Here is a 23087-nt window from a genome sequence, read left to right as displayed (position 1 = left end):
GAAGCCGGCGCGTAACACCCGTGAGTATATTGACAGGAAGAAAGAAAACGCAATTTTCGCACCTCCGTAGCTCTGTGCTGCCTTGATGAAACAAGACGATTTTTGCTGTGGACACTCCCTTCAACTTCGGTACTCCACATTCCAAATTTGAGCGAAATCGCTTCAGGCGTTCCCGAGATATGCGACTTCACAAATTGGCTTAGTTTCTTCGTTTTTTTCTTATTTTTCTTCTTCTTTTCGCACACTTACAAAAACTGCTATAAAACGCGAACGCCTTATCCGATTGCCTTGAAATTTGGCACACAGAAGGGGGGTATAAAGGCGCATCTCGGTACCAACGTTGGTTGGAATACCATAAACAGGCAAAGAGTTATGAGCGATTATTCACGAAAAATAACACCAATATGTTGTCACGCCTACAGGGTAAACCGCGTATGGGAAGAAGCTGAAAATCGGTGGGTGAATACGTTAACTATTGAACCTCAAACCTTTTGTGGTTTGAAAGAAATCGAGATAAAAACCAGGAAGATACAACGAAAAAACCAACAGTGTGTAACAATTACGCAACCGAGATTAGCTAATAAAAAACGACTGCTTGCCACGCCTACCAGATAAACCGCTTGGGGTAATGCTTTGAAATTCGCTGTACAGATGGAGTAATCATCTTAGAAAGGCTCTTCAATGGTGTAAAAAATTCAGACTTAAAGCCACGGAGTTATAACACGAAATCCAACTTGGTGTAGCAAGTGCGAGATCGAGATATTCTAATAGAGCAGTCATCCTAATAGAGCAGTCATCCTAATAGAGCAGTCACCCTGAACAGAATTCAAGAGATCAGTTAGAAATAAGTAACCTGTATAGAGATCAGCTACAAACAAATTTATTTATTTATTTATTTATTTATTGATTAGCAAACACCCAACAGGGTTTTTACGCTAATGTACAAGGTACGTACACATAAGTGCCTAGTTTAAGTTACAATAACATAAGTGCCTATAATTTAGGTTACAATAATGATTAGTACTAAGTTACAATAAATGCTATATTACAATAGGTGCAAGGTTACAACTAGTGCTAAATTACAGTAAGTGGTAAGTTACAATAAGTGCTAGAATTACAATGAGTACTAAATTACAGTGAGTGCTAAGTTACAATAAATACAATAAGTGCTAAGTTACAGTTATAAAGTAGGAGTAGTTGATTGTTTAAATGTTTCAAGATCAATGGTAGATAGATTTGGGATACATAGATCATTCCAATGGGGAATAGTTCTGGGTAGGAATGAATAGAGATATGTGTTTACTGAAGATTGTATATGATTAAATTTCTGATCATGATGGGCTCTGGTAGCAGTTTGATTTAATGATGGCAGACAGCGATTTGGGACCAATAATAAATGATTAACTATCTTGTACAATAGGATGAGGCGTGCTTGCTTTCTGTGTTCTTGTAAAGATGGCCAATTTAGTTCAAATCACCCTGTAGATAGTTCAGCTACAAACAATTCACCCTGTAGAGAGATCAGCTAGAAGAAGTTACCTTGTAGGGAGATCAACTATGGAAAAAAATAGTTCAGCTAGAAGAAATCACCTTGTAGAGTTCAGCTACAAAGAAACCACCATGTAGAGAGTTCAACTACAAACAAATCGCCCTGTAAAGAGATCAGCTAGAAGAAGTTACCTTGTAGAGAGTTTAGCTACAAAGAAACCGCCATGTAAGAGAATTCAGCTGCAAACAAATTACCTGTAAAGAGTTCAGCTAGAAAGAAGTCACCCTGTAGAGAGATCAGCTAGAAACAAGTCAACCTGTAGAGAGTTCAGCTAGAAGAATTACATTGTAGAGAGTTCAGTTACAAAGAAACTACCATGTAGAGAGTTCAGCTGCAAACAAATTCCTCTGTAGAGAATTAAGCTACAGACAAATCACCCTGTAGAAAGATCAGCTAGAAGAAGTTACTTTGTAGATAGTTCAGCTACAAACAAGTCATCCGGTAGATAGATCAGCTAGAAGGATCACCTTGTAGAGAGTTCAGCTACAAAGAAATCACCCTGCTTCATCTTTTCTTCTTGGTAAAAATTTTAATAACAACAATTCAGGTGAATTTTGTGCCAAGACCAAGCGGCACCAAATTCACCTGAATTGTTGTTATTAAAATTTCTACCATTAACCTACCATCACAGCCATTTCTTGGCCGCCACCTTGGATTTTACATCTTTTTTCACCATAGCCTTTCTGAGGGCCGCACTCTTTCTTTACAGCTTGGCTGTTTTGGATTAGATAGATAATAACAGCTGGAAATATACTTTGGCAGAAAACGGTTGGTGAATGAACAGGTCAATTCCCCAATGTTCTTCTATATTATGCAAAAATTTTCTAAGGGTTATTTCAAACAGTCAGCAGTCACGGTTTGGATGCTCCACTAGCAGAGCATAGCCAGGAACGGGAAGGAAACCAGGAAGAGGCTTTTGCAATTGTTAGAGCTATACTAGGTATGAGGAGAATCCCAGCTGCTACATGACTGGACAGTTTAGTTTAAACCATATGGGTGATACTTAAGATACACTAAACTGATGCTACATATATTTACATATGCCATGTTCAAACCATCTGCGAGATGCCAGATCAACAATCAGGCCATGATAAAGGGCCATGACTACACACAGATACACTACGCAGCTGATGACATCATGAATGCAATAAAAAATTAATGCAGAAAAGTTAGACCATCTGTTGCGCAAATTTAACCTCTGCTTTTAGTTGTGATGCTTATTATAAGGTACAACATGACCATCCCAGCAAAATCTGCTTGGTCCACCTTTTAAAACAAGAGAGCAAGTCAAAAAGAAAGGTCATTACTCAGAAAAAGCACATGTTTCAAACTAACTTACTCACATGCTCATGGAAAGCTCAAATGTCTCAAGGGTATGCATGTTAGTTGCATTTGTTTACAGTGCAGTAGACTCAACCAAGATGGTTGTCATTTTTCATTGAAATGCTTCATACTTCTATGTGTAAGTGAATATTGGGATAAAAGTATAAAACTTGATGAATTTGGTAATGCATAGTGAACATTATAAGCCAAAATCCCAACTTAGTAGACCAATGCAAACAGCAGTTATGGCAGTGAATTTGAACACATCTGTAGTTTATTTTCGGTACAAATCGATTTCTTCGTTCTCCCCACTGTCTAGCACTATAATTCCAAAACTCACCATGAAACTTTGGTATCCCACTTCTTGGACATCATAGGGATTGTCATGGAGATGTCAGAAATGTCATGGAGATTGTCACATATTTGTATGTCAGGTGATGACCTTCCTTGTTTGAGGGCATTTTACTGTAATGATCCCTACTATCTTACAAGAACCCTAACTTTCCTTATATGCCTGCAATCTACCCTTTTACTTATGTAATAATAAACTTTTACAAAGAATACAACAACATACATACATAATTGCAACATTCTTTAATATTAGTGCTGGTCCAAATTTCTAAATATTTTAAATGCATGATGATGTACTTGTATTAAAGTATAGAAAAGAAGAGGAGGTTGTTGCAACTTATTTAGCAAATCTTAATACTAACTTTGGGTCATGATATTTAACTCTTCCAACATTGATGCTTTCCACTTGGCTTTTTATACGATTGCCATCAGCAAACCTTGTGGGAAATCCTATATTAGTAATTCTTACATTTCGAGATAGGCTCTCCAATATTAAAACTGCCAAGTCTTCATCCAAAGTAGCATCACCACATAGCAGAAACTTCTGCAATGTAAGATTACTACGAACAGTTTTAGCAATTGCCATAGCCCCTTCTTCGCCAATAGCATTGTTACTAATGTTTAGTACTACTAAGGAAATATTGTTTGAAAGTGCATCAATAATTGCAACTGCTCCGCGTGGACCAATGCTGTTGTTATTGAGATTTAATACTTGCAATTGTAGGGATTTTCTAATCCCTTCTGATAGTAACTCTGCTCCAGCATCTCCAAGTTTGTTATTACCGATATTCAGTTCTGTCAAGAAAGTAATCATTTTTGCTAATGCTGTTCCTGCTGGTGCTGTAATGTCACAACCCCACAAGTTTAAAGCCGTTAATGAAGAAACCATGACTAGAGAGATGACATCAACACGTTGAATCTGATTGCTACCTAGCTTCAAGGTATGTGGCTGAAAGTGATTAACAAGTTCAGCAATGAAAGACATCGATGCTTCAGTAAGATCATTGTCCATAACATTAATTATTTCTATTGCTATCTTAATCCCACCATTTCCGCACAAAAACTGGCTAAGCCAGTATATACCATGATCTCCAATATGACACCCAAATAGGTTTAGTTCTTTGTACCTACCAGGTGACCTTAATAAAAACAGGCATAGTGAGATTAAGTGGTTTGTCTCCACAAACTTATTTTCAAGAGTAATGGTATTGTCAAGTGTATTTGCAAGCACTTTGCATAAGCTAATATCTTTGGCTTCATAGAAACACTGATACAACTGAAGGACTTTACAATGATCCTCCAAGATGACTTGTGAGATCTTCTCATGATTAGAGACAAACTCTTTTTGTATTTCATCTGTGGTGTAACTGTTTTCACTAGGTATAACTGTGGATAAAAGAAAATCCTTTGAAGCAAGCATCTGCTGACCATACTGCATAGGTTGACCATAATTGGCTACATAACTTCTTAAGGAAGTACACTGTCCACCAGTTATGCCAAAATAGAAGATCCACATGTTAGAGAGGCGAACACTCAAACTTGAGTCAGCTCTCAAAAATGACTTTACCAAGAGCTCACCCACTTCAACTTTTGGTAAGTTTGAAACATGAAAGGCAGCAAAATATTCTTGTAGTGAAAAGTGAATGAAATTAAAAGAGGAGGTTGGTGCAGCAACACTATAGTGCTCAACAGACTGGAGCAGTCCATAACATGTAGGATTGTCTCTAAGCAACTCTGGCAAGTCTTCAAAGGTAAATACGATCTTGTCTTGTAAAAGACCTTGAAATGCTAATTTTGATAGCTGAAGCAACATCTCACAGGCTGGTGGTGGCAAGTGATTGATTTCATTGATCACCTTATCCTGGTGCATTTCTTTAAGATTTTTACGGACTATGAGAATGATAAAACTCTTGTACAATTCAGATGTAGTTGTTGGAAGGTTTTTGTCCATTTTGAACAAATCTATAAGCAATGACAAAGTTAATGGTACACAGCAAACAGCATTGATACTAGGATGCTGCTGAAGATATTTGATTAAATCCATAGTCACCGAAGAATCCTGCAAGGCTTCAGTGATATATTTTACCCTGCTAGAATTGCTAAATCCAAGAATCTCAATTCTATGATCAACCAAAGGGCACAGTGAAGAAGAAGCAGTAGGTCGTGAAGTCACCATTACTCTGGCATTAGTTAAGCACTTCCCTGAAATCAAGTCGTGCAAAAAGGAAGAACAACATAGTTCAGAAGGCATTTCATCATAGCCATCAAGTAAAAACAATACACTTTTTCCATTTACACTTTGCAAATAGTTGCAGACTTGCTCTGCCTCATTGGTTGACAGTGTGAAGCATTGAACCAATTCAAGTAATGTGGTAATTTTCTGCACAACAGGATCTCTTAAAAGCAAAAGAAATAACAACTGGTAATCAGTAAGCATGCTTCCCTTAGCCCAATGGTAAGCAACTTCTTTGGCAAGAAATGTTTTTCCGATCCCAGGAATTCCTTCAATTAGTACTCGACTTGGTAAACCTTGCTTTGATGAACTACAAAATAATGATGTTACTGTTGTTAATATTTGGAATGTGGTGTCAAGCTTGTTTTCATCTTTTTCTGCATATGAAAGATCAACTGTTTTGGTTCCATTACTTGTTGTCAATACATCAATAGGACAGTGTTTAGCCCTAACAGTTAGCAATGGCTCTTGACTGAATTGACAGTTCATTTTGTATTCTTTTTTCAAGCACTCAGCAGTTTCTCCTACATTGAGGAGTAGTACAACATTATGGTTAACCATGTAGCTATAGTATAGTTATCATACAGTGGATATACATATACATACATACAGTACGTACTCAATACACAAGTATATTAGCTACATATTCACCATTAAAAAAGGTAGCAAACCATACAATTAATGCTAGGAAATTATGGATAGTACGTAGCTATAAGCGTTGTGTAAAAAAATCATGTAAAAACTTTTGTATCATTTTCTATAGCAAAATGCAGTATAAAACTACCATGTTTTTTGTACCTACAAGGCACTATGCCTAACCTTTAGTTGTACTCTGTATGTTCTATGAAAATAATCAAATAATTGTGATGTTACAATTACCACAATCACTCAGGAGGTACAATATAATGCTTAAAGTACCACCTATGCTTATGTGTACAAAAACTACAGCACATGGGGGTGCCTCGAGGCAAATACAGCACTTGACTGCCTCGTGGTGTATTAGTCTCTCAACATGCTGCATGGCAGTGCTTTATAATACTAGTATATTAAAAATTATAAATTTAAAAATAAAGTAGGAATCCAAACGATAAAAAGTAGTGAAACAAGAGAAGAACAATGGTAGCTATTACAGCATAGCTCGGTGGGAAATCCCTACTTTGGCATGATATAGCCATTATTTTGCGTTCAATTCCAAAGTAGGAATTTCCCACCAAGCTATGCTGTAATAGCTACCATTGACTACTTTTTATCATTTGGATTCCTACTTTTTTAAATTTATAATTTTTAATATACTAGTTTGTTTAGTTTTTTATTAAGGCATACAGCTAGCTATAAATATGTGACTGTTCTATTAGGGTGAATGCTGTGTTAGAGTATCTCGAAGCAGCCTGCAAGATGTGCGCTTGCCAAAAAGGAGCGTGGTTATTATAGAGTATGTCGAGTCAGCCTTCCAAATTGAAGGTGTGTGGTCACTGAAATACAGCTAGTGCAAAAAAGGAGTGTGTCATTGTGATTTCAATCGATAGATTGATAATGTGTAGAATGAAGAATGAGCGTGATCTTGTGACCTATCGTGAAGCTATCTAGTACCAGTACCTCCATACAGTACCCTCTGTCATAGATTATATCAGTAAGGAATATAATCTATTCCTCCATACAGTAGCGTAGTCTAAGCGTCTTAAATAATCTTGTGACGTCTATTATGCTGTTTAAAGAAAGTATTGATATGGAAAATTAACTCCACGATATGGTTTCGTTGGATGAAGAAGACAAGCAGCCTGATTTAAGATAAAAGAAAAGACAAGGCGCAGAGGGCATGCACTTGTTGGAACCCCAAAAGGTACATCCCACTGGTGAGTTTGTTATTGTGGTGTAAAATGGTGGCCGTGCGCTGCTTTGTTTGGACTCTAGGCTTGCAACTGTGGTCAGTGAGTGAGGCGGTGAGACTAAAATTCAAGTTTCGGCGATTTTTAAAAAATTTATATCCGGCCACCTGCAAGCGTTTTGTTGTATTTTATGTACTATATGGACTAGTACTACTCCGTAAAGGTGATTTTCGTCTCGTAAGATATCTCTAGGATGATTTTTAAAGGCAGAATTTTTGGCAGCGAGCAAAAATTTCACCTGGATTCCTACTTAAACAGTACGACCGTACCGTTTGATAGTACTGTGGGTCGGCCTGAAAGCACTCGATTATACATATAATACCAGACTGCCTGGTATATATGCACTTGTCTGAGGGCCACAAACAAAGTGCGTATATACCAGGCAAAGCATGAGTGCCCGTGGCTTAATTAATATTGTGCCATGTGGTTTATTAATTACCTACACATGTGGGAAACTGCTAGTATGCTTCACAAGTGTATTTATATCAGTATTGAAACCGGGTCAGGTCATCCGGGTCACATTTTCTCCGGGTCCGACCCGGATTGGATCACGTGAGAAACGAAATCGTTCGTTAGACAATATGAAAACTTATAAACACTAGTCACGTAGCTCTTTCATGAGCCATTTCCGCTTATCGCGGTATAAACATACAATCAGCCATGCCCATTTATTAGTAAGTGTAGTCTGTAGCACGAAACTGTGTCCGTTGGCTATCTGCAAACTTATGTGGAGCCACACCCACTAATTGATTATTGTAAGAGTTGTATATAGTCTAGTCTTGCAGCAGGATAAGTACTTTTGTGAGCCACACCCATTTCAATATATCGGTGAAATTGTAATACTAGGTATGCACGAAGCCACACCCAATTGCTGTCTGTAAACTCACAATAGCTATTAGTAGTTACGTGGAACCAAAACCCACTAGCTGATTTTAAATTATAAACTTACCAGCTTAGTTATCACATAACTACTTGTTTACTCAACAGGAATCGAACACTCAAAACATAGTCTTGCTTGCTTGAGACTACCCGAAACATAGCTCTTAACGCATGCTTCAGCTTTAAATAATCTGAGTCACATTCGGGTCAAATCCAGGTCAGCAGTAGTGACCCGATTTCAACGCTGATTTATATTGGGTTATATTAATTTCAATAGTGGACACTAAAAACAATGTAAGAATAACGACAAGGCATTGCTGTGGTACAAGTTCAAAATGTACGTGCAACAACACAAGCATACAAAAAGTTCAATTGTGGGTTTATACAGTGAGCAAGGATACAACAATTCATACTAGTAAATCAAATGTTAGAAACTGAAAACAGGACAAGTAAGCAAATTCTTTATCAAGGTTTATATCACAATACCGTATGAACATGCATCACAATATAGAACTAATTGTAACGTTTACAAGACAAACGTCATACAGTATGATAGTACTGTTAGTAGGGACCATAAAGGTTTCCATGAAAAAAACATCACCGACGATGAGGCAGTATTGGTTATGTAAAACTAAGCCTTCACATTGACCCGAAATGCTTTCAACAAGTTGCTACAGAATTTTATTTATTAAACAGAATTTTCTATTGACTGACTGACTGAGTAACTGATGTCTTCAGACAAGAGTAACTCAATAACGGCTAAGGCTAAGGGGTTGATCATTTAACTGTTCCACATTGCTTCAGCCGGACATGTGCCTTTTGGCATACCACAGTAAGCACAATGCAAGCATCATGGCCAGTATCTTCCTTTGTGTCCCGTTCACACAAACCTTAAAACCTAACAGTTTACTTTGGGGTTGGCATGTCTACCACTAAACCCTCAACACATAATTTAATTAAATTTCAAACACCATATGTCTGACCTCCCCCACATTACCATGAAAACATTGATATAGCTATATTGCCACCTTGTTATATCGATACTATATATTAATATATCGATACTATTAATATATCGTGGCAGCGTTACAAGTAAGTGTGCAACAGCCTCATCTCAAATGCAGGTCTCCCTTGTAACCATGCTTATATCCTCTACCTTACTTGTAGGATGTACTTTTAAAGACCTGTCATCACCACACATGGTGCTCTTTTCATCCAATCATGTTATCACAGGAATGTGGAAACTGACAGTATGGAACATGGCACTGTAGTAGGACGTAAGACAGATATCAACACTTAGTCTGTAACAAGGAAAACTAAAAATTTAAGTTCAATTAGGGAAAGAAAAGAAATAAGGGAGGTCACATACCTGTAGCTATACTAGTGTACTCCTTGTTGTCAATACTAAAGTCATGACTGAAGCAGGGGTTAGATGTCTGGCAGGTGTAAGTGGCGTCTCCGGTTTCATTGCTTTATTTTTATGATCCTATTATAATTCCTAATTATTGCTTGCTACTTCTTTCGCAATATGTGACTGGATTTGCGAAAAGAGGTCTTCCACACACATCCAATTTACCAACTTTGACAATTCATAACTTCAGCTTGGGACATTGGAAACGGTGGAAATTGAAAACTGAAACTGAAAAACTAAAATTGGTCAAAACTTCATATTAACAGGTACCTCTTAACAAAGACCACCTCTATAGTAAGACCACCTCCAAAATAAGACCACCTCATTACAGTAGTTATGTTAAATAGGTCCAAAATATGGCTAAGGTGTACTCATAATGTAATAAAGTACCAATCAATCAGACAGTACTTAAACAATGACAGCTGCAGGGTTGTACAAAAGGATATACTATCTTACCATGCCAAGACCTAAAGTCCATGGTCATGTCACAAATGAAAATGGAGCAATTGCATGCATAATTTACTCCGCTGATACTGGATTTGATAATGGATTTCTCATGAATTGTGCATGATTTAGGAGTTGCAGTTACAAAATCAACATTAATGATTCTTGACTTTGTGTCTTGATAATTATTAGGCACACGTAATAAGCATCTTCAAAGATTTAAAAACCTGAGGTGACATCAGTAATTACCGAGGCGCAGGTAATTATTGTTTTTAAATCCTTGAAGACGCCTAACATGAGTGTCTAAGACACAGAGTCCAAGATCATTAATTTAACTATGCAACTCTTAAATCATGCACAATTCATGAGAAATCCATTATCAAATCCAGTATCAGCAGAGTAAATTATGCATGCAATTACCCCATTCTCATTTGTGACATGACCATGGACTTTAGGTCTTGGCATGGTAAGATAGTATATCCTTTTGTACAATCCTGCAGCTATCGTTTTAACTTTTAAGAACTGTTTGATTGATTGATACTTTATTACATTATGAGTACACCTTATAGCCTTTTTGTTAGACCTACTTGACATAACTACTATAATGAGGTGGTCTTATTAGAGGCGGTCTTATTATACAGGTGGTCTTATTACAGAGGTGGTATTTGTTAAGAGGTACTTGTTAATATACCAATTTTACTTTTACTTTTTCGGTTTCAGTTTCAGTTTTCAACCAATGTCCCCTTCAGCTTATTTCCTTGAAATCTGATCAATAGGGTGCACCAACATATGTTAGAAAATGCTATGCATAGTATGCTTTGATCTTTGACAGATTATGAGGTCTTTAAAAACCATGAAGAAACCTGCTAGTAGGTTTCCAAAATGGTTAGAAACCTGCTAACAGATAGACCTCAGCAATGCAAATCTCACTTTTGATCATTGATTTGCTATGCATGCTCTGCAAAGCATACAGAAGCTAATAGCCCACATACCAACAGAGCTTGACCTACTCCATTCCTTTTATAAGCACACATACGCCAATTCGATTATGGGAGCTAGACTATAATGTTGTAGGTACGTTTGCTATCATAAACGGAGAATTCCAGAAATATAACGGAGTTTTATTTAATGCCCGTCAGTGTTCCAAGCCTGTTTAATATGCTTTTACTGTACTTTAAATGGACTCCCTATTAAAAGAACTAAATAGGTAAGTTTTCTTGCAGAATGTTTATTTGTTTCTTGTAAAAAAAGTTATGTAAGTGTGAAATCGTGCTTAGTCACAGAAGGCCTAGCGTCAGACCATCAATGAGAACAATGTTACCACTTACTTTAAACCCTTGGTAGTGCTGGCTTTAACTTTATTGTCACAGTAGCTATCACTCTGTTTGATCCACCGGCTAACAGAAGCAGCGATAATGTAGCTAGCTATAAGCTTTAATTCGAAAACAAGTTCAATCTTCTCTACTGGTTGCATGACTTGTTTTAACACTGTGACGATTTTGAAACGACACATAACTCAATCCCACAATGGTTCCACCTACATAGCGATACATATATAATGCCTGCATTTTCTTGGTTTCTAAAACCACGAAGACCTTCAGTCTAGGTTCCTAACCTATACTTAATGGATGGTGAAAATTTCAGGCTTGTATCGTTTTTGAACACAAAGTTATGGTCTTCCAAGTTCATAGAATTGGATGTGTGTGGAAGACCCCTTTTCGCAAATCCAGTCACATATAATTTATGACTGGTGAAATACCACATCAAAAGAATGGTGCCAGCTATCAATTTCATATCTAAATGTGCCCCTTGAGTATTAATTATCATACAGCACAGTAGTACTACCGTATAGAGGGAAACTTTGGTGGGGGTAAACTTTGGCGAATAGCAAGCTAAATCGCATTTGGCGAAATAAACTTTGGCGAATTCAAGCTCAATCCATAGCTATAAAGATGCTAATCTCAGGTGCTATGAGAAATTGGCGGGTTAAACTTTGGCGAATTTGTAGAGAATCGCCAAATTCGCCAAAGTTTTCCCCCGCCAAAGTTTCCCTCTATACGGTATATGATGGAGTCGTGAAGGTTATGGCTTCTCTGTTCAAACATGCCCAGCCTCATTTTTCCTTCATGCCCTGGTTAAGTAATTTTCATTGTGATTGCATTGAAAGCAGAGACGGTTCTCATACTGTTCCTCATTTGTAATGCTGTGAAGATAGCTGAAAACAAAACAAAACAGTCATTTTACTTTCCAGCAACTGGTAGTGTCAGGGTGCATGTTCAGTCATGCAATGAACTCCTATCATGCGTCTGGTGCCATCCTTTCCTATGCAATGGATCACCAGCACTGAGTTATATCATTACAAAGGAAGTACTACTTTCAATAAGAACCCCAAGTAATATTTCTCAGTAAAACACACATAAATTTCTACAAAATTACAAGTGCTCACTCAAGAATAGTTGCTGTATTTGTTGCTCAAGATCACTGGCCACACTACTAAGCCCAATGAATTTCATAGCTTTGATCAGCTGGTCCCACGTAGCATTACTGGACTGGTCCTCCTGCCATTTAGTAAGCATCTTTGCACAACAGTCCTTATGATTGAGCTTGTCTTTTTTTGCAATTTGGTCTAGCAATACAAAAGATGTTTCGCCAAGCAGTTCCAGCCCAAGTTCATACCAATGTGTTGCAACCAATGGGACTACATTATTCATTAACAGCTTAGTAGTAGGGAGTTCAGCAGTGCTCTTCCAAGTGGAGTTCCATTTTACATCTTCGACATCTGGCAACAGGTGATACTGCTTTGTGGTAATTGAAGGAGCATTTACTATGAAAGTATTTAATAAAAGAGTATAGCTTTTCCTGGTGGAGTGCTCAATTCCTGTAATGGTAATAATGCTGTATACAACAGATAGCAATTAGCTAGATACAAACTGTTAAATATCAAGCAAGTAAAATACTGTATGAGTAACTTTGATCGACAACAATAAAACAAATTGTAGTGTAATACAAATCAATATAACAAAATTTGCAACACTTATCTGGTAGGGCCAAGCGATACTACCGTTTTAGTGATATATCGTGATATTTTGAAAGTATCGACATCGCAATATTTTGTTATTAACTATCGTGATACCATGCCTGTACATCACCGTCATTAAAAATCCATTTGTTATGCAGTACTTGGCTAAGAATCCTTGGAAATGATAAAGCCCACCCATCTGGTTTCCCCTGCAGAGAGGTATGAACACCATAACAACCTCAAAGCATGTTACTGTAAACAAGGATGATAGTGGCTAGTTTGTTATCACCTATAAGGACTTCCTACAGGAATGCTGAGCAATACACTATGTGGCACCAGCTATGATTGACTTATTTGTAAGTATCGTAAACTATTCAGTATCATGAATAGTGGCTTTAGTATCGATCATGATACTAAAATGGCAGTATCGCTCAGCCCTATTATCTGGTTGTTTACTTGTTTTCTATTTAAGGTTTTATACAACAGGTGTGCAGGGCTCAGTGGTGCTGCAGCCTGTTTAAAGATGCTAAATACATACTAGTTAAAGCACCGCTGTGAGTGCAATATGAAAAAAAATAGAATGAGGGCATGGGTGAGAGACTAATACAACACGTGGTGAAGCTGAGTGTTGCATTCGAGTCTAAAAAATGAACGCTCACAACCAGAAAGAACTTTAAACCACCATCACACTTGTACATAAAGAAAGAAATAGCACTCTGTTATGGTCTTGAGCCAAATACAGCACTCAGTCTTGAATCGTGTTTGTTTTCAGCCATCAGACAATCGGATAGTGTCAATACAGTACAAGTTTGATCATAAAACAAACAAACAGATAGCATCAATTTGGCTACTTCTGGTAATTACAATGTAATGCTCGTGATCAACAGTGCTATATTTCTGTACGCAATGCTGTATTTTCTTATCAGTGCTGTATGGAAACAATAGCTCATACTTGTTTGATCTTTGCCCATGCAAGTGCTTTAATGTATGTTTGTAGGTAGTTCAAGCTTAAGTGTGGTATCAGCACTGCACAATGTAATAACAGCTGGTGTGAAGTCAAAGCAATAAAGTAATTTAGTGTCTAACATTTGTGCATGCAACAAAATTATTTAATTCTTATATACATACATATACATTAGCTGCTATGAATTCTGCAAAATTAAGGATTGATTCTATGGCTATATAATGAATCTCATTTCACTTGTATTGTAACAAGGATTAAATCAGTCCTACTTCATAAAGCCTTCTAAAGTTGCCTCTCACATTCGTCCAGTGACCACATAGTTTCATATATCCAATTTTTTGCCGGGTTTTATATATGTTAAGTAAGCGCATTTCCTATAGATATTATGCAATCATTATCAGACAATATGATAATTGGTACAATGCTGAGTACATTCTATTTCATTTGTAGTGCTTTACTTTCTATAGTGTGATCTGATTGATCGCAGAGGTGCATCTTGTATTGCTCTTCATTTGTAACGTTGTATAACATGTGGAACATTGCTGTAACTCAAAATGTTTTTAATTGTAAAGCGGTAAAATGTGTAGAAAATATTTGAAAAAAAAAAAAGAAGCAGAATGGTGACTTTATATTTGAGCCATTGACAATTGGGATGCACACTATAATAGTTGGAATTTAATCCCTACTTCAGTTCTATTGACTAGGAACACAATGTCAACTAGTATAGCTGGAGGTGCCAACGACCTCCTTGATTATTATTTTTTCTGTGATCCTAAAATTTCTTCTCCTTACACTCGTATAGATTATCCTTATGACTTTTGTACATAACAATGACCCAGTGAGCAAGCCACCAGATTAGATTACAAAAAATCAGGATTAAATAATTCCCAGCAAAGTCGGAGTCATCTTGTACGAGTAGCAGATTTACAGAACAAAACGAAGTGGTGTAACAGAATGACACGATGCATGAAAGTCAGTAGTTTAACATCTTAGATTGAACTTTTTTTTCTTATCCTTCTGCTATTAGTCACAAATGAATGTATTTTTAAAGCAATCTCAAGTAAATATCAACATAGCAGTGCATCCTTGCACAGTCGTTAATCATACAAAAAACATATATTAACATGTGTGGAACTAACTATCTATGATAAGTTGAAGAGGACTGAAGCATATCTGATTATATGTTGGACATATATCAATATTATGCGCTTGCACAACAGCAGCATACAAATGTTACACACAGCAGTTTGACAAAATAAGTGCTAGAGGTGAAACTTATAATACTTCATGGTTAACTATCACTTCCTGTAGGTGGCTAAACAATGAAGCCATTTAGGTGACTTGCAGTTACACTGTTTGGTTTATACTTCATAGTCATCAGCCCTATTTCCTTTGAACACATGATCCAAGCATTCTCCTATAGTGGAGCTCGCTTAGGCAAAAACTAAGGTCTATTTTTGCTATGATTATGCAGGCATGCTGGTGAAATAAATTGTCATTTGAAGTACCTCACAAGCATGGGGAGTCTAACTACCTGACTAATAATAGCAAATGTGTGTATATTGTCATTTTTTTGTAATTGCCGTTTCTGTGTGTTCTTCATTTTGTACTTTATCTTTGTGTACTTTTTAAGTACTCTGGCATGAAAGAATGGCTATGCTGAAAGTCCTGAATCTAACCCTTAAACCTGCAAAGAATTTTCTAGGTGGAGTAACTTAATACTTATAGCCTACAACTACACAATGATTGAAAGTCAGTTTATTGAAGAAGGTTAAATCTGTAACTACAGCAGCTTACTTATTATGAAGCAATGAACAACAGCGAGTTGCACCTTAGTGTTTCAACATACTTGTCACGTGTTTAATTTTCATCGTGGGTTTACTCACAGGAGCCATATATGGCATGATAAAAAAGTTAATGGTGAATTGAACGCAAGTTGTCGCAAGGTGATAAAAGCAACCACCATCAAGTTATGGACCATTTTATAAGGTATGTAAAGGGTTCACATGTTTCCTTACTGAAAAGTTATTTGCACAGCTAGTTTTGGCCTCGCCATTTAGTGTTAGGGTAAAACCCTAGGTATCATTTTACATAAATTGCATAACTATAGGATGGATGCTTCGAAAGTTACAACACTTTGTGCAAGGCACATGAATTTAAGTTTAAATCCAGTTTTCTGGTTTAAGGGTAAAAAAAAAAAAATCTACACATGTGTATTAGGGTTGAGACAAATAGCTTGAAGCTTTGTTTGGTTTTCTAACATTTGGGTGCTGCTTTTTCCCACTAAAGCTTTGTTACCATGGATACTACAAGTTAAACCAGTTGCACAAGTATTGTCGAAGCTGGTATAGTTGTTTAAACAATGGTTATACTGGGCTATAACAAAGTGTAGGAGTTTGTACTACAGTGTACACCCTAATAACCATCAATTGTGTTCATTAATTGTTGACATGACATTTGTAACAAAGCATCAAAGCTTTGGTAATATTTTCAAAAGAAGCTTCAGAAGGTATATTTGTACATTCGTTCCAACCTTAACATGTATACATCCTAATTTTAAACTAGTGTAAAAATAATTTTAAACAAGTTGATGTCGTGCTACTTCTAAAAACCAGGCGCCCTTGCAATTTATACTATCCCATTCTAACTAAATTAATCAGCCATGTATATAATTTAGTTTATATTCGTATTATTAATTCAGCTAGATAATTAGAATTTGTAAATTCTGTAATTCAGTGTATTTTGCAATTCATGAATTATTTTGTAATTTGGTAATTACGTTGCTATGCACTGCTAAGGAAGCATAACTATAACAAACCAGTTTAAACACAGAAGTATCTTCTCAACTATTTTATAGTGTGATTATTGTGTTTTTTTTTTTGCGAATTTTATAGAGAAATCCTTGAGGCTGCCCTTCATTTTTGTTCGCGCAAGTACGGGTAACATCCCCCTTTCAACCCGAAGGATACGCTACCTCTGGTAGCTTAAGAAGCCTTCAGTGTTGTTTTAAAGTTGTTAAACGTCTATAAAACCGAAAGGGAAGACCGTTCAAGAAGTATATGAAGAGTCGCCATATCCGTATTTCAGACCACCGAGAAGAAACCACCTCAGAGCAAAGTTTATGTGTGTGGAAGTTTAATGCAGATTTAATTTAGCTTCCAGTTCTTACATGCTGGCTGCTTTTTATTATTTTAAATGTTTTTAAAAGCTCACGTGGGTGCGACGAACAACAAACATAGGTAGGTACATACGTACGTACGCAAGCACACACACACGGTTTTACGAAAACAATTCAGTAAACCAGACGCGTGGTAGGCACACGCCTGGTTTAAAAAGTAAAATATGGGAATAGAAATTGCTGAAAAAGGTAAAGAAACAAGAGTCAAACAAGCCAGCATGTTAAACACACAGAGATCTATATTTGGACTCAATGGACATGGTAGAAACTATAGTATTTTAATTAGGGGCAGATAAGTACTGAGAATGCTTCTATATAAGTGTTCATTTGAGGCCAAATAGAGACCTGTGTGTGTTTAAAATGCTGGCTTGTTTGACCCTTGTTTCTTCACTTTTTTCAGCTGTCTTTATTTCCATGTTTAATTTTTAAAGTTATTTTTACACTCGTTAGTTTAGTTTTTAATCCATTTATGTATAGCTAACATGATAATAAGAATTGCTAAACATGTATATCAAGTTATTCATCATGTATAGTTGTTAAGTAGTCATCAGAACTGGCAAACACCAGTGTATTGTTTCATTACTATTGAATGTACTTGTACTATACAGCTTTGACATATCAAACTATATGCAGTGTATAGCACGCTGTGGTCAACAATAGTATGGCTTCTGATTTGTACAGCTATGAACTTGTTAACACTGGATACTTATTAACACAATTAGCACGTTGGTCATCCTTGCTGAAACTAGTCAGAAGATCAATGGCAAAGTGAACCCACAAGAAGCAAATATGCTTGAGAATGGGTGTTATCATTGCAATATGCAGTTAAAAATAGGTCATGGACGTGAAGAAAGACATAGGAAGGAAAGTTATGTAGTTGTTATCCCCAAAAAGTACTCACATTTTGCTCTAGCCCTGTGAGAAAAAAAAAAACTTATATAACCAAGTACTAAGAATAATAAGAAATGTGGTTAAAATTACGTCAAATAATAAAAATAATAATTAATTAAACAATTAATGTTCTTGAAAACTACAAGGGGTCAGAGACATGAACTAACCAGGGATAGATTCGCCTGTGAATGAAGGCACAACCGTATAGTAAGTATGCCTGTTTGTGCTGATGACTTGACCATACGTGTAATTCTATATAACGCCTGGCACCACACCCTTGCTTAATTACAGATTGTGCGAAGGAGAAGATTATTTAACATTATTCGCAGAATGATAGTAGGAGAGCCAGAGGCCACTTTACACGTAAACAACGAGATCACAAGTACATGTATGTTTCAATGTTTGTAACTGTGTATTTTGTATGATCCCATGCAGCCAAAAACCCATCCCTGACCAACAAGAATAATTTCCAGTAGCTTACTCGAAGGCACTGCTCATGAAGATGACAACAAGGCAATTGATCTTAATTTATTCAAGTGACATCGTTGGAACATTGCCACAGGGGACTATATCAACTTGTAGACAATAAATAAAATTTCCATACGACTAGAATCTAGAGTTCCAGATATTTCCTTCTTCCTTAAAACATTATCAATTTATGCCCATGTTTAAACCATCGTAGTGTGGCAAAGGGACATGCCAGCAATGGCTGCTACTTAAATCATGGTGCTACTATTGTTTCTACAATCAGGATAGTGTAGGATTTTACTACAGTGTCACTTTTCGATAACATGAAGCACCTTGAGCACTGTAACCCTTTACCAAACAATGTACAGGACACTTTACCCTACATTTTATTAAATGGCGCATTAAACAATTTGGATACTGCTAGGCTACTGGTATCTCCCGTTTTTACATAGCGGCTACCATTCATTGCACTAGCTTTCAGGTCAGCTAATGATATTCAACTTGTGCATCTGTTGTTATTTCTACAACCGAAATGACTGTCAACAAGACGCGGTCAACTGGTTTGTAAACCCAGCGACTTGTTTACAGAAGTTCAGCCTATTATACTCACCACTCATAATGAAATCGGAGTATCAATCGAACCGTGACCCTCTCTCTTAACACTGCACATCCAGGCTTGCATCGATGTCGACTGATCGAGATCCTTGTCACGCCTACTTAAGGTGGCGCTGAAGTAATCAAATGAAGCCTTACAAGGCCAATGGGACATCACGTTTGTGGTCATGCACGAAAAAACACGGAAAACAAATAGAACAAAGCGAAGCGCTTCGAAATATTGAAAGAACCAGCTCTATCAGACTGTCAGGCTACTATTGCTAATACAAGTAACGATATTCACGTACTGACTTCATCACCTTGTCAAAACTCTGGTAACTTCACAGCGAACAACACCAGCTATCATCGCGTGATTAACTTACTGCTTTACGGAGCGCGCCCTCGCCAGTTACACTGTCTCACAATTCGCGAAATAACTCCATATTTACTTACCATAGACTCTCAAAATTTGGCAGAGGCACTGGTGAAGCGTTTCTTTGCAGGGCTATGGAAAGATTTTTCGCGATTCGCTGTTGACGGGCGTGATATCACTTGTTGAAAAATGCGGGTTTGCATTTTAACCGGTTTCCACGTTGTTATCGTTAAAAAGGATTCCATAGAGTTGTTCTACAAGGTGAGAAACCATAAGAGCCAAGGCGGCTTAGCGCTAGGTTGTTTCTGAGGTGAGTTATTTTTAAAATCGGCTCGTAAGTTCAGAGTTTAATAGCCACGAAATTAAAGCGGGTGATTTCACGGAACTTGGCATGCTAAGCTACAACATTAAAGACTATCATAAGAACCCTTTAAATGTAGACTACATGGTTCACAAGCGGAGTTCTCCACCACCCTAAAATAGCTAATTAAGCACGTGGGCTAATTTTAATAGTGACAAATGGGCATTGTACGGCTTCACATAATTACTTCAGCGCCACCTTAGCAGAGGAGGCTAGTCACGCGTCATAATTCTATGACGCGACCAACGATGCTTGCAACCAAGCATTTTTCTATGTGTTAAGGCTTGTCTAGCAGCTAGAAAGCAGCGCATTGTACTGAGAAGACTTGTAATATCTCTGAGACGCTCTGGTATGGAGATACAATCCGTCCTTTAGGCCAATGAAATTTGATTAGCAGTTTCGCGTCATCGCCCGCATGCTTCTGATACACCCGCATGGAATTTCATTATTTGTATTTCACATCGAAATACTCTAATAGAGCAGTCACTTTATTCTAATAGAGCAATCAGCTATACTCTAATGGAAAAATCACTTGTTTAGGAGTTACAGAATTAGCTGAATATTCTAGTAATGTACACCACACAGTACTTTAGCTAATGCAAGAGTAGTCAATGTAGATCTCACTGTTTTTTGGCAGAAATCTTCATGTTTGGATGTGTGTTGTGCATAATGAATAATGAATAATAACCGCCCGCCCGCATCAAATTTTCAAAAATCTGAGCGAGAAACTACATGGTAATCAAGTTTCATTGGCCTTACGATCCTTTAGAATATTAAGAGGTGTGAAGGTTGAATTAGTTCAACCCTTCCTTTGAGATCACGAGATGAATGATGACAATATTGGGTAAGATAGCTGTGCTGAAATCACATGCAAAGAAGAGTTCAACTATCACAGTGGTCATGGTAATTTTATTACTGTGTAGCAAAACTTTATATTATAGATGACTGTTCTAGCAGTAATATTCTTTCAAATTCCCACATTCATTAAATCAGTCCTGCAAGTATAATTTTGACCATGTAGCACTGATTAGTTTTCAGAAGAGCTTAGTTCTTTTCCTTGCTGTTTTATCTTTCTGTTATGGTACACTTGTTGTACCATAAGCAAATAATTGATTATATGTACTCTACTAGCTTTTCCTATAAGCAAGTACATGGTTAAATTTCTGAGGGGGTAAACACTCCTAGATCTGGGCCCCTAGGTTGGAAATTGTACACTTCAAAGCAAGCTTATCTAAAGATTCCATCTGTCAAAATACGTACATGCTTGAGGAGAGTGCATATGCACTGCACAACACAGCCTAGGGATACTTGTGGTGGTGGTCTGGTGTATTATTGCATGCTTTAAGTGATTGTGGTACAAGTGAATGTAAAACGCAGAGTGGAGATGTGCTTATCTTTGTGTTACAGGACTGCCCGACTGCTCTAATAGAGTAATTGTGAATAAACCACAAAAACATAACATGTGTTGATAAATATTTAAATTTAATGACTTAATTTGTAATTTAATGACATACTTTATAATTTAAAATACTCTAGATTATTCTAAAGTTTCAAATTACTATTTAAAACACCAAAATCGCAAAAAGGCATATTTCCGAGTCTTGGATAGCTTCCCAGCATGCATGCCTGAGATGGATCCTATCAAAAATTTTGATCTAATGTGATAAGGAACTCACAGAAAATAATTGGTGCTTTTGTCAGTTGTGTCCACATTATTTTGCTAAGCCACCTAACTATTGCAGTTGAGCTACATGAATAGTTGAGACTCAGTCAACACCTGCTCACAGAAATGATTTATTTGTGTAGGTGAGCTGTACTAGTGCAAGACATATTAAATGCATGGTTTTCCCCCATGTAGCTGTTGAAGATTAACAATGTGACAGACGGCAACAGCTGCTACAAACAACCTATTGTACTCACTGATGCACATATTTTTATTTTTTGCTTGATGTGATATTTACTATATTTTGACTTTTTGATTGTCGGGTTAACTGGTAATATATAAAAGTCAGTGGTACAGGGGTTGAGTCGCTAACAACTGTCACGTGGGAATATATTGTTTGTGCCAACTTTGTGGCAATTTACATTGCATTTACTGTGCATTCAACTAACAGAAATCACACGCACATGACCATAACAGCAATTGCAAGTGTCTGAGCTTATTCACTCATATGTATCATATAGCATGGGGAAAAAATTAATTATTGATAATGTGACATCAGTGTATAAATTTTATATGCACAGAGTGGAGTTTTTGATCTGGAAACAGTGAAATTCACTTAACAATGTTAAAAGGCTATAATGTGTACAGAACAATCAGTCAAGAATGAAATATAAAATAAACTATACTTTAATGAGGAGTCATGATCAGTGCATGGTATTGTTAAGCAGGACTGATGGCTACTCTACAATTGTATATGCCTGAACGGTCTAGATCTGATGCATTATGCACTAATGTATTATTAGATAATGTTACAGACCTGTGCATTGCAATTGTGTAGGGTTGACATACATAGCTTGAACTTAGTTTCCCAGAACATGTACATGCTTTATTGATCATGTGATAGTGTTCACATTTCCATATTAATTATTTAGAAACAGTAAAGCAAAATAATGTTATAACAGTGTAATAGTGTATCAGTTCCTAGTACTTTCTACTGTGACAATTTAGTAGATTCTTACAATTGTTAACCTTCAAAACATTTAATCATGGTACATATACTGTCTAGTTATAATATATTCAAACAAGCTGACCAAGGTGAATGGATCACATTTGGCCAATAATTACAAGTTGCAAGTATTATAGTTACGAAGACACACTATGTGGATGGAAAATGTATATATAATAGCATAAGGACCATGCATGCATATGGTACATGGCTTCTTTTTTTTTACATGCGAACATAATTATGACATGAAAAACTAGGTATATAGCAGTAAGCAGTCATGAGTTGTTCTGTCATGAATCATGATCAATTATCACATTTTAAATTACATCATGATTTATGGTGGTACAGTACATTATAGTAGCTATTACTTGGTCTATACACTTTTGTCCTCCAAAATGATTAATCCAGCTGGTATGAATACATAGCCAGACTGTATGATAACATAATTATTCTAAATAACAATTCTCATATCCATTAAACACCAAAATTGTGCA

At 36.7% G+C, this 23087-nt stretch overlaps 1 protein-coding gene across 1 annotated transcript; it reads right to left on the bottom strand.

Annotated features, from left to right (window-relative positions):
* Window positions 1-3392: 3392 nt before the first annotated feature.
* On the bottom strand, window positions 3393-19362 carry LOC136266362 (protein NLRC3-like). The gene is made up of 3 exons (XM_066061380.1): window positions 19207-19362; window positions 12523-12954; window positions 3393-5980 (listed from the first exon to the last, which is right to left on the bottom strand). Exons 1-3 carry the CDS (start codon window positions 19211-19213, stop codon window positions 3561-3563), a joined length of 2859 nt encoding a protein of 952 aa, XP_065917452.1. The 5' UTR covers window positions 19214-19362; the 3' UTR covers window positions 3393-3560.
* Between the last annotated feature and the right edge of the window lie 3725 nt (window positions 19363-23087).

Source organism: Dysidea avara, chromosome 9, assembly GCF_963678975.1.
Source record: "Dysidea avara chromosome 9, odDysAvar1.4, whole genome shotgun sequence".
Lineage (NCBI taxonomy): Eukaryota > Metazoa > Porifera > Demospongiae > Dictyoceratida > Dysideidae > Dysidea > Dysidea avara.
The sequence above is the reverse complement of the archived record's forward strand: the minus strand, read 5'-3'. Positions and strand labels throughout refer to the sequence as shown.

What these genes read in the sequence shown, in the direction of transcription:
- LOC136266362 (XM_066061380.1), bottom strand. An exon ending in AATACAGCAACTATTCTTGA is followed by an intron (nt 5,981 to 12,522) that starts GTGAGCACTTGT and finishes TCCTCAATGTAG; the next exon opens with GAGAAACTGCTGAGTGCTTG.